This window comes from Phoxinus phoxinus (genome assembly GCF_949152265.1).
Source record: "Phoxinus phoxinus genome assembly, chromosome: 9".
NCBI classification, from domain to species: Eukaryota; Metazoa; Chordata; class Actinopteri; order Cypriniformes; family Leuciscidae; genus Phoxinus; species Phoxinus phoxinus.
Window position 1 is genome coordinate 10010321 of NC_136884.1, and position 13843 is coordinate 10024163.

Sequence of the window (13843 nt, forward strand, 5' to 3'; positions counted from 1 at the left end):
GGGTACGACACGAGGAATATGGTGTCTTTGATTACCTCCTACCTCAACAGAAGAATGCATCAAGACGCCAGACTCTCACAAACTTCAGATGCTGATGCGGGTTTCTAATTACGCTTCAGGATTTGCTAGTGGAGGGAAACAGTGCTGTCGATGTACCCCCAGAGACTCCGAGAACTATGAGATTCTACCTATTGTACCCCCGTGTTGTACTTTAAAATCCCATGGATAAAATCAATCTACATTTAAATGAATTCTGAGAGCACCTAGCACATCCAGCCATGACTGATGTTTTCTTTAAACAGCTAGTTTAGAAGTGTAATCCTCCTTCAGGATAATGTTAAAGCTGTGCTATGCTCTGCTTATCGAAGAATTTGTATTAAAATAAACTTCTTTGGTAAATGCACTCAGTAATATGAACAAGAGAGGTTAAAACAAATAAATACATTCCTTGTAAGATGAGCTTTACTGTGGTACTGCTGTTTTACTTCTGGGTGAAAGTCCAGGAAGAGCTTATGGATAAAATGTGAAATAACATGACATAATCGAAAAAGAAAAATGTTTTCTTTTTGATGAGAAACTTATTTCAATCCCTAAATTCTCCCTGCAGACTGAACAAAGAAGCTTTGTGCTTATCTCCTCAAACAAATATTCAATAATGAAAAAGGTCAAGAAACAGCATGAATGCCTGTAGTGTATTTCTGTGTACAGTATGCAATTTATTGCATTGCAGATGTTTTGTTTTCCTCTCAGTAATTCCAGTTTGAAGGAAAAGGTCAATTTGATGCTGTCTGTGTAAATTCCTAACCAGTCTTTTCATAACACACACACCTAATATATATTCATATATCTGTAAAAACATAGTAAGATTTTAAATGTCTCTCTCTCTCTCTCTCTCTCTCTCTCTCTCTCTCTCTCTCTCTCTCTCTCTCTCTCTATATATATATATATATATATAAACATCACTTAGTATGATTCATAAGCTGTTTTTCCTCATGGGGACCAAAAATGGACAAGAATTTCCGATATTGCCATCTTTATTGGGATTTTTTTGTCCCAAAACACACACACACACACACACACACACACACACACACACACACACACACACACACACACACACACGCACGCACGCACGCACGCATGCATTGGACTAATTCAACTGGTCTAAGCTGGTCTAAGATTTTGAAAATTGAGAGGATTGGGATAATTATTTGAAGATTAAAGCCTTAGCACTCCCAGAACAAACCTGGACAGTTTATACAAGGACTTCTTGTGAAATGGGAATCTGGCGATATGATCACATCAACTCCTCATCGACTGAACAGCTACTGAATATCCTGACATCTGCTTTTGACCGGTTGCCTAGATACAGTCAACATGAATGCTCTAATTGAAAGAAATACAGGGCTTATATATGGAAAAACACAGCAGTGTAAATGATTTAGTGCATCTAAACATATCCTAGGTACTGATTAAGCATCACTTTGTAGCACACATGTACCTAACGTACACGTTGGGCAGTTTATTAGCTCTTATACAGCCTAGTAGTTGAGGTTTTGAATTTGGGCCCAGAATACAGATCCTGAATCAGCTGAAAGGCAGGCTTCTCTAGTGGAGACGTTAATCTGATATAAAGGCTCAGAGGAGGTGCTGGATTACATGAGGATAAGGTCTGAAACCATGGCCTGGTTTGATGGATTTTACACACAAACACACACACACTGAACGAGTGGTAAAGTCAGCACTTAGCTAGGTTCAGCCAAAAATAAGTAAATAAACACCAATAAAAAAAACTGTCCTGACTAAGGATAAGGGCACATACAGTAGTGACTGACATGAGGAACGACACAAGGTAACGAGTCAATACGACACAACTGTTTTCATGTACAGCAATATTCTGATATTAATCAGAATTTGCTCACATTTGGGTCAAGTAAAACTAATTGCCTTACCAAATTAAGCCAATTTTCTGGTTCCTATAAATGTATTTATCTGAACTTTGTGTACCTTATTTACAAAACCTTAACTGAAGATGCATTCAGGTCCGTGCATGTCTAAAAATAGGTAATTCTGGGTGATATTTGGCATAGTTAGTTGTAAAAAGCTGAGCTTCAAAGAAACATTTATGGAGTGAGGAGGAAACTCAGTTCTGGCAAACAATAAAAGAAGAGTCACATGCCCTACATTTTGCAATTAATCAAGTTCTTGCATGTTATTGTTAAACATGACTAAAACTAATGAGTTTATTAAATTACTGCCTGAAATTTAATCAGAAATGGAAATGAATGTGAAGTAACAATAAATGTTTTATGTTTTTATATGTTAGACATGCAAATAAGAGTGAATGTAAGCATATTTAAAAATAAAATATTATTATATGGTAATATCTCAATAGTAAATTCCCTTAAATCCCTTTTAATCTTCAATTATTTAATTAATTTAAATAAAAAGACCAATGACACCCGCAGTATTTTTTTCTTGCTGTGGAGCATGTAAACATCTTTTCAGAAAAACAGTTTAACCAGAATATGTATTTTAATCAGAAAATGATATGCATATAACCGGTCAATGCCGGTCAATAAATCTCATAAAGTACAGGTACACCACCCAGAAACACACAACTAATAAGCGTTGTGTCCTAAGAGCCTAGACCTAAAAGTCACTGAAATAACATGGCACGTATGATACGGTCAAACTATGACGTGTCTTCATAAACCCATCAGTGCAACAAGCAGATCCATAAAGGCAGAACTTGCATGATCACATTAATGATGGAGCCAGAAAAGCAATGGCCTCCATAACTGAATTAGTGAAGGCTAATGTCAATATGTCCAGCGTTTGGCTTTATCCTCAGAAACACTTAAATGAGGTTTAGTATTTCCTCAGTATACCTTAAGGATATTTCATGGTGTGATTACATAGAAGGAACAAAGGTGAGAATTGATTATTAGCGCTCACCATGACACTATATTGGGACACGGAGATGTTATTGGGATGAACGCTGAGTCTCACACACTGCTTTATATCAGAGGCGAAACGGCGAGGCTCGGATGATCGCTCACACTTTTCCTTCCTGGTGCACCTAGAAAGAAAAAAAGAAGAAAAGAAATACGTGAGCACCTGAGGAGGGGAGAAAGACAGCATGTGAAAGGAAGACAAAGCATTTTCTAGAATGGGGGGAAATAAAAACAGCTGCACAAATGCATCCAACCATCTCCCATCTGTGACCAGCACAGCATGAAGGAAATGGAACACAAGCTTGATTACTAGTCCAAATCCATGCATTATATTTCTGTTTCATATTTCAGGAGAGAGGGAGGTGCGACAGAGATAGAAAAAGACCAGTGGTTGTGGTGACTCTATCCTGTTTCTGCTCTCTCGACAGTCCTAAAACAACAGCGACTCTATTTGTGGAAGCGGAGCAGGCCCAAAGGGCCGAGAGACAAGCCAGCTTTGTGTTCTACCCTTAATGAAGCGTATTCATCGCTCCCGAGTTCTGCAGGTGGGGAGGATCAGAGCTCAGAGATCCCTCTCCACCCTTTAGATCCAAACACCATCCACTCTGATCTGTTCACAAAACTGGGTCACAGAGCCGATGAGGAGACCACCCTAACACTGACATCTAATCCAGACACATCAGATTACAGGCCCAAGGTTAAGCACGTTTTAGACTGTTTTACACTTGCGATTTTTAGTTGTGACTTCTTGACTTGCAGAGTTACGTACGTGTGCTAAAGAACCCAGATACCAATATGTTGGGCTGATTTCAAGCGGTGGACAAACATGAATATTGTCCTGGACCCTGTGACAATTCACCACTTAAAAATGTATTAACCACATATAAAAGTGCACTACTGAGCCATACATTCATTTTTTTCTAGGATTAACATGACAACACTACTAACAATTATTTACTGTATAAAAGTAAACAGATGTCCGATTATTAGGCAATAAACTGAATAAAAAATATAACGTTTAATTAAAAATACATTATCATAGAACATTTTTTTAATTAAATTTTTCATTCTTTAAATGGGTAATACTTTACAAGAAGGTTTCATTAGTTAACATTAATTAACTGCTTTAGTTAACATGAACTAAGAATGAACAATACTTCTACAGCATTTGTAAATCTTAGTTAATTTCAACATTTACTTATACATTTTTAAAATCAAAAGTTGTATTCGTAAATATTATTTAATGAACTGTGAACTAACAAGAACAAACAATGAACAACTGTATTTTTATTAACTACCATTAACAAAGATTAATAATACTGTACCAATGCATTGCTCATTTTTAGTTGAAGTTAGTTGATACATTATCTGGCTGTGATGATACACTACTTGTAATCATACATAAGGTATAAACTATGAAAACATGCTATTGAGTCTTACATTTAAACATTTCAAAGTTTTACCTGCTTGTATAGTACAGTACAAGAGTAAAGCAGCCTGCTCTGTCTGGGTTTTTAGCCTGTCATTCCCCTGACTAATCCAGATTGGCTTTATTCAAATCTGTGAAGCAATTAACTACGAATCAGCACAAAGTCCTTATAAGAGGGAAAGAAGTTTATAACGGATGACAGTTGTGACAGGGTTTTCCACTGCAGAAAAGGAGGGAGGAGAGAGAGGTAGGACAGTGAATGAATTGAAAAGTTAAGAAGCCTAACATGGAGAACTCAGAGAACAGAATGGGAATAATCTGCTGGTGAAAGAAAGAGGAAACGAAAGAGATTTAAATGGCAACAATCATCCTCTTTCTCTGTGCCTCTGTGCTAAGCAGGTCTAAGATGCATTTAATCAGAATGGCCTCCTTTGTAGCTCCAATCACACAGCCTGAATCCCTTTCTGCCGCTGATTTAATAAGCATGCTGTGTACAACGTGTTCAAACACACACACACACACACTTAGGTGGATCTACGGGTGGTGTGTAGCATTCTCAGAGTACTGTGGGAGAGACAAACTGCTCTGGATGATTTGGGGAGGCTGTGCAGTTAGACACACCAGTCAACGGCTTTTGATAAAACATCACATACAGTGACACCTACAAGTCTCTCAAGCCTCTCTTGGTCCGCAACCATTATGCAAAACTTCAGGAAAGTACGTAGGCAGAGAAGCCTGTTTAAACGCAGGCATAATCTTTCTCACCAATAGGGGGCGTATGAGGGTTGTCTGTATATAATTTCGAGATTACAGGGACTTTGACATGTTGTGGCTGAAACAAGTCAGCACTGCTTGTAAAAACGGAAATATTTCTTATTTAAAAGGGTTATAAACGAGATGCCTGCTATGGCCTGAAAGCACTGTAAAAACATTTATGAGCCTTCATTTATGAGCTTGTGTGATACAGGCCTGGAGACAAGTGAGAGTGGTATGGATAGCAGTGTGTTTGTGTATTTCATTTCTTTAATAAATTAAAAAAAATTGTATTTTACTTTCTTCAATTTGTACTTTTCAAACTTACTTTCAATTTCTCATTTATTTTATAGTGAACAATATGAGACTTTAAAAAAATGTGTGTATATATATATATACAGTATATATACAGTATATGAAATATCCTATACAATTGATCATATATACATATATGTATTTTTTTATCATCAATATATTATTATTCAAATTATTTACTTTTATAATATAAAAGTATATTAGGCCTATAATACACTATATTGTGTTTGTTTATTGCATCTAAAACACACGGCAGGTTTGTTTTAATACCTTATCATTAGTAAAGTAAACTGCTCTATTAGAAGACTAAGGAGTAATTTGTTTCCCTCGTTATGTAGATGCTGCCCAAACATGGAGAAATCATGCGCTACTTTGATGAATAATGAACAGGAAATGAAATCGCATCAAAGCGATCAGACAGACGGGAGCGCAGAAGTGGGCATGCAAAACACTAAAGACGGCCTCCTGGCATCTCGCCTGCCCTCGCTCTTCCTGTTCCCCTCGTGACCCTCCGTTCACTCCGCTCTCTGACACACTGCCCTAAATACCATTACATCACTCATGGCAGCAGAAGAGGAAATAAACATACAAATAAACGCACATCAATAAATGAATAAAAAACATGTCATTAGTGCATTAAATTGCCAGCTTTGCATTTTGATCGAGGGGAAGACTTGTAGCGAGCTTGCAACGCCACCCCTCACATCAAACCCACAGATAGAGAGAGAGAGAGACAGACTACTACAGATGTCTTTAGAAGAAAGCAGCTAACAGAGTCAGCCAGAAGCAGCTCAATTAATAAGTTCTGCTAAAATAATAAATCCCTCAAGGAGTCCTATTCAACAGAGTTTTACTTGCTCTGCAACTAAAACTGTTAATTTACAGTAAGAATGAGTTTAGGCTCACACTGGAAAACCTTGTTTTGCACAAGACTAATTTGTAATAAACATGAGGAAGTACATTTCCTCAAATAGACAGTGGAGTTAAAGTGTGTGTACTCCAAAGGTCTGGCCAGCTGTGTGAAGCAAAGAGAACTCTAATGGGGCGAATACTGGAGAAGAACTACAATGTTACATAAGAAAGAAAAGAAAACTAACAAATTGCTTTTACAATTAATAGAGTACAGCAAATGCAGTGAATGGGATCATCCAGAAGAAAATTCTACAAAATTGAGAGTACACGGCATGGAACACTGTATCCCATGATGCAATGTGCTCGATTTGACCAAATTGTGAATGTATACATTATCAAATTTATGATTATAATTATGATTTCACAGCATGTGATACAAGCTCAATATATTGAATCTAAAATATGAATCATGCCAGACATAATAAAATCTATGAGTTAATACTGCATTTCTCTCATCGCGTCCAAAACCTCATATTTAGTTTGTTACTGAACGTTGCAGTGCATTCTGGGAATGCTACCATTGAATTTCCCCCCAAAATTACTGTAGATATTTTAGGAATAATCAGTATAAATAAAAGCATAAACAACATAATCCAGATCCTTTTACAATAACCTCAGAATTGAGTGTGTGGTTTTAAACGCTACCCGTATAAGACTGTTTAAAATATAACTTTTACCGTTCCTCAGCCAATTCTAATCCAAATGTCTCATTGAATTTCCATTATGCATAAAATAAAATTCACAGTACTTTATTGCAACTGAGTTCAGTTGAAAGAAGATGTTTGAACTCTAGCCAGGTCATGCTCTACATAGTACAGTAACATATTAACATTATTTATGGAGGAGTCTATGCATATTTGAATATGATCTTAAATACACATTCATCATAACGGTTATCAAGCCTCCCATTGGGACGGTTTCCCAATGGTTAAGAGCAAACAAACGGATGAGGAACGAGAAGCGGAAATTGAAACCCCATCCAAGTTGCACATATAAAATACAGTAGAAAATTAGACACTTTTAAAATACAGTGTGATACCCAGAGAGAAAGGGAGCAAGGGAGAGCATTGACAAAAGAAGGAGCAGCCACACTGACAAATGGCAGGTTTAAATTTAGAGTCGCGCTGTGAGCCAGACCCTCAGAGCCCCCTGTGAGAGAAGAGCAAGTCGGTCACCATCGTTATGGAGAGAGAAAAGAAGAGGGATGGAAGGAAAGAGGGAGGCATGAAGCAGAGAGAAGGAAGGAGGGGAGAAGACAGAGGAAGAGACTCGTGCAGAGTCATTACGCAGCCCAGTGGCTCTGACCCGATTATTCCCAGCAGAGACCTTGGGGCCACTGCCCCCCACTGGGCCACAAACCTCAGCTGAGTGGAAAATTAGTGTGGAGCACCCCGGGAACAACCCCAACACACGAGGCATACTGAGACACACAAACACACGCTTGCACAAAAACATCCAGGCTGCAGCAGTCACTTTGCACCATTTCTAAAAAATATATATATATATATAATTCAATATCATACCGGGATGGGTGGTATGTATCGCAATACAGTTTTTTTTTTTTTACTGATTAAAACGTTATAATGATCATTTTGGTAAAACTAGAAAATTTTGAGTTGGGGAGGTTAGAATTTTTTACAGTGTATATTAAACCGTTATAATGATAATTTTGGTAAACCAGTGAATTCAATATTTTACAAATACAAGGTACTTTAACTCATGATTTTTTTTTTATGTGGAACTTGATGGATGCAAACCAAAAGATTCATAAAAATGGAATAAGTCTGTCAGCAGTGCAAAAATTATTACATAATTCCCATTATATACCAACTCAGTTTAAAACAAGACTCAAAACAGATGTAAGAGCCAATTCAACATGCCATTTGTATGTTGTAAGATTTATATGATTTGATATGATTGATGGTTATATCAATTATAATATTATTACATGTCATTATTTCTGATATGTGTGGTCAAAAGATATATAACTGAAGTCAATGGGAACTTAAAATGTTGTAAATAAATGATAATTCATTTTTGGGTGGACTATTCTGTGTTTGGAAGTATAGGGAAGGATTGAAGTATAAAGTACTTTTGCCTAATTCTACTGACCACAACACCAAATCTGCCTAAAACTAGCATGACCTCAGAATCTGAGTTTAATTTCAAAACACTTTCATTTGACAAGAATCCATCCGACTCCAGACTACGGTGCAGCTGGAGAGACACATTGCCTATCAAAGTCACACACCCACACAAATACCCACAATTCATCTCAATGCCATAAAAGCATCAAGTTATCCGTGACGCAGCAGCGCTCGCCTCAAAACTCGCATGCAATTTCGGGAGCTGTCAAAAACACCTCAGACCGGCTCCTTCATCTCATCTCCCTGCTGTCCCTGTTCCTCCTGTGCCATGGGACACATCTTACCCCGCTAATATTAAACAGATTATCTGTCTCCTCCAACACCACGTCCCCTACAGATCTGATCAAACATTGCACATATTAACACCCGGCTGTCATGATATAGCTCAGAGGAACGTTTACAACTCTTTTTTATCTTTAAACGTTTAGATCGAGCAGACAGATCTTTTTCCTTTTAGCTACAGGGGTCAACTGAGTTTTCAGCAGAAAGAAATACACATGCGAGAACACGGTAGACCTCTAAGAATGACCGAAAAGACAAAGGCAGAGTGGATGTGAGGACAATTAGACTCTTTGTCTTCAAAGTTATACAAAGCATTTTAAAGAGGTCACACTCAATAAGACTCCACCTAAGAAAGGAGAGTAACTTGAGAGTGTGGGTGCTATAGATAGAGCATCTGTCCTCTATCACAAAGGGCAAACAAGCGGTTTTTCAGCCACCTGAGAGAATGACCCAACAGGTCCCCTTGTGCCCAGAGGAAAAATCAATGTGTCACTCTAATTAGAGAGAACAATCTCATCTGTTCCAACATTTATGAAAACATTTCTTCTGTGCCAATGCAAGGTGAATGGCAGTTTCAAAAAGAGTTTGTGAACTGACACATTTCTGGAGCTATTTGGAAAAGAGTCTGTGCAAGCGTGAAACACGCATTACATTTGAAACCTGTGTAAAATTAGGCTACGACAAACACAGGACTGTCTGTCTTTTTGTATCCTATACTGTGCTGGTTCCAAACTGTACACCTGCTGCAGTGAACACAATGTTCTCTCCATAAATCACTGTATTTATTCCCACACTATTATAGACCATTCAAACACATGGACATTCATGAAATGAAAATCTCTCAAGATAAATTTAGAAGCACATTTTACAGCAGTTTTTTAGTTGCTTTATCACACTGTGACAGTAGGAGCTCAGAAAGGTTATTGTAGACCTCAAATAATTTGGAACATTTGTAATTTGAGGTGTACTGAGACCCAGCATGATCGGACAGTTTTTGGAAGTAACTAGCTAAAAGTAGCAATTCTACTAACTTAACACATTTTCATTAGCTTATGTTAATTAAAATAATCCAGTTTTACCTAACAAGTTAGTTTTTCCAGAAGTTTAGCATACTAAAATGTGCTCAAGTTATTTTAATGTACTTACTGTATTAATAACAGTAAATTATGCATATCACATGCAACTAACCCTAAACCAAACCCTACATCTAACCCTATAGTAAGTACATGTTGTTAAGGCGAGACACGGCAGGCAAAAACATCGTTTTTTTTTTTTCACTGGTCAATTTTGAGATTTTGGGCTATTTGTCTTCAATAACATGTTTTCTTTCAGACTTGTGGTGAAAAAAAGTCCAAAATACACATTTAGGTCTTTATTTTACTACACTTTGTCTATTTGCGTCAGTAGATTTCTCTGAAATTCAACAAAAGTTGCCGTTCTAAATCAACGCGCTGCTCCGCGATCTCTGTGTTCTTCCTTTAATCACGCACACGTCTGGAAAGCTCTCTCTCTTCTGAACAATGCTGTCGGATCCAAATATGGTCATTTCCTTTTAATCAGTAACCAATCGTGAAAGTAAAATGGGCATTTAACCCTAAAAGCGAAATCTCATTGGCTGATGTCAATGTCTGACAACCTGATTCGTTCAGATGCATCACGTGACGCGCTCTGACACTCAGATGTGTGTTTTTGACTGTTTTTCTGCTCAGTTGAAGGCCATAAATGCTGTGTTTATAAGTTTTGATGTGATTTAGGTCGTTTGTATTGTTGTTGCTAATGATTTGATAAGATATTGTGTCAGTAAATAGTTGTTTTCACTAAAAAAGTATGATTTTTTACATTACAAATCTTTAAATGCCTTTTTCTCAAAATGACTTTTCTCTCATACTCCAAGTCCGAAATCTCCTCTTCAGTAGCACCTATACACACCAAACTTTCCAGTCTTGTACCTAGTTATATTATGAAGACAATTACAGAGGGATTTGTAAATATATTATTCCTAGCCTGATTTATATAACATTTTATTCCAAAAAACATGGCGAAAATAAAAATTTTAAGGCTATTGACAGTATATTCTGTTTTACAGGATAACAAAAGTAGATATCCATAAATCCCTCTGTATTTTTTTTCCCATCTAATATGTGAACACAATGAAAAAATAATTTTGAACCTGGCTTTATCCAATTCTGAGATTTCGTTTTTTAAAATATAGGCAAATTAGCGCATATTTAATTAGATAATGCCTAATTTGCATATTTAAACAATAAATTACAGAAAACTTGTAATTCATTTTTTTCTCATCTTAATGTAGGTAATCAACTGGGAAAGTTTCATGGTGATATCTGCTAGTTACAAATATTTCCCTATTCACCTGTAGTGTCTCGCCTTAATTACTATCACTCAGTATATACAGGTGAAACTCGAAACATTTGAATATCGTGCAAAAGTTCATTTATTCCAATAATTCAACTTAAAGGTGAAACTAATACATTATATAGACTCATTACAAGCAAAGTTAGATATTTTCAAGCCAGCTTATGAAAACCTTTTCACAATATTCTAATTTTGAATTTGGGCTTTTCATAAGCTGTAAGCCAGAATCATCAATTATAACAAATAAAGGCTTGAAATATCTCACTTTGCATGTAATGAGTCTATATAATATATTAGTTTCACCTTTTAAGGTGAATTACTGAAATAAATGAACTTTTGCACGATATTCAAAAATAAAGTTTTTTTTTTTTTTTACATTTCAAATCCACTTTTTGTTTTCATGGAAGAAGGTCAGTAATGCGGTTTGTAAAGATGACGTTTGATACACAATGACAGAATTTTTATTTTTGATTTAACTTTCCTATTTCCTGTCTTTTCAATCACTGCCTGCGCACTCTCTCACTTTCTCTCTCAGGTGTGTCTGTCTCCATGTCTAGTTCACGCTCTGTCACACCAGGACAGGCCACCCCTCTTGCTGTCTTCTACACCCTCTCCCCTTTGCATTCTCCCTCTCTGTCTCCTGCTCTTTCTCTGGTGACAGCAAGGTGACAGTGAGGGATAGGTTGAGTCGTGTAGGACTGCCTGCTTTCCGAGAGATCTCATGACAGAGGGTGTCTGTAGTTCTGTCCTGATGCTTCCGTCAATTTTGGAGCATGTTCCTTTCCCTCAGCCAGCCGCAAACTCCTCCCAGGCTCTTCAGGAACTCAACGCCAGGGGCGACAGAGCCGGTCCTGCTCCCCTGGGGAGACACCATTCTTCACTGGGCACAGAAGGGGGTGTGCGTGTTTTGGGTCCAAAACAACCCAGGACTGACTTGACGCTTTCAATCCTTTCAATAGTGGAATGCACTAAGGATACATTGTCTACATCACTTTAGAAATACCATGAAAAAGTGCTGTAGCTACTTAGTATGAATAAAAAAATATCTTATGTTTCAGGTCAATTAGACCCACAACACATTTTGAGTCAGAAATACTGGTTACCCTATAGTAGAACAGGGGTGCCCAATCCTGTTCCTGGAGATCTACCTTCTTGCAAAGTTCAGCTCCAACCCTGATCAAACACAACTGAACCAGCTAATTAAGATCTTCAGGAGCACTTGATGATTGCAGGCGGGTGTGCAGGATCCTGGCTGGATCTGAACTCTGTAGGTAGGCAGATCTCCAGGAACAGGATTGGGCTCCTATGTCCTAGAATGTTTTTCTTGAAATTGTGAGACTTCTTCTCATTTAGGGTCATGAACATGTCTGCAAATTTTCAACATTCTGAGGTAATGTGGAATGTGGGTACAGAATTTTTATTACAATTGTGATCTCATTTTGACCCACACATTTCATAATAGTCTCATATGTGACCCTGGACACAAAACCAGTCTTATGGGTAATAAACACATTTTTTTTAAAAATAAGCTTTCCATTGATGTATGGTTTGTTAGGATAGGACAATATATTTGGCTGAGATACAACTATTTTAAAATCTGTAATCTGAGGGTGCAAAAAAATCTAAATATTGAGAAAATCGCCTTTAAAATTGTCAATTTCTGTTGGCGATTTTGCTGCATCCACTCACAAAAATACACTTTTGATATATTTAAGGTATGGAATTTACAAAATATCTTCATGGATCATGATCTTTACTTCATATCCTGATGATTTTTGGCATAAAAGAAAAATCGATAATTTTGACCCATACAATGTTTTGTATGCCCATACAATGTTTTATTGCCACAAATATACCAGTGCGACTTATGACTGGTTTTGTGGTCCAGGGTCACATATATTTATCATATATACTGTATGTCTCATAATAATACTAGTCAGTTTTTCTTCAGCATCATTCAACATCATTCCTTCAGCATCACGCCAGAGTTAAAGAATGTCACCACATTATCCTTTCCTGTGATAGACTTCTGCACAGACAATAACACTGTCCTCGGAAAGACAATGATAGCTTCTTCTCTCATCTCACATTAGAACAGAAAGCTGGGGAAGGTCCTGCTGGCGCTGGGGAGAGGCTCTTCTAGTGGCATAAACAAAGCCTTAGCATTAAACAAACAAACACACACACACACACACACACACACACACACACACACACACACACACACACACACACACACACACACACACACACACACACAGTACATCGGATCAAAGAGAACTGCTTTAAAACCTCTCCCAGTGCAGCCACACAAACACAAGTTCTGGACGAGAAGGGAAAGCATTTCGCAACGGTCCCATATGAGTTCAGATATCAGGGAGAATCAACGCTGGCCAATTACATACCAAAATTGATAGAACCCTAAGCTTCAGCTAAAATAAAAAAGCTATAAAAAAATAAAATACAAAAAATATACAATAAAAAAATAAATAAAACACTAGTTACCCGTGGATGCCATCTGTAAAGTTTGTCTCGGAAGGACACATGATCATTACAGTTTTAAACAATTATCTCGTCTCTCATAAAGCCACAGTAACAGGCTGTCAAAGATAATGTTGGATAGACATATTGATATTCTTCACTGGCCCCAAAATAATATCCATCTCATACCCATC

General features: G+C 37.3%; 1 protein-coding gene across 1 annotated transcript in view; it reads right to left on the reverse strand.

Moving 5' to 3' along the window:
* plxna4 (plexin A4) overlaps positions 1-13843 on the reverse strand; it is a 201332-nt gene that overhangs the window by 50794 nt on the left and 136695 nt on the right. Inside the window, exon 6 of the mRNA XM_079622819.1 lies at positions 2959-3082. Within this exon, the coding sequence (XP_079478945.1) occupies positions 2959-3082 (124 nt within the window). The remainder of the gene's footprint in view (positions 1-2958; positions 3083-13843) is intronic.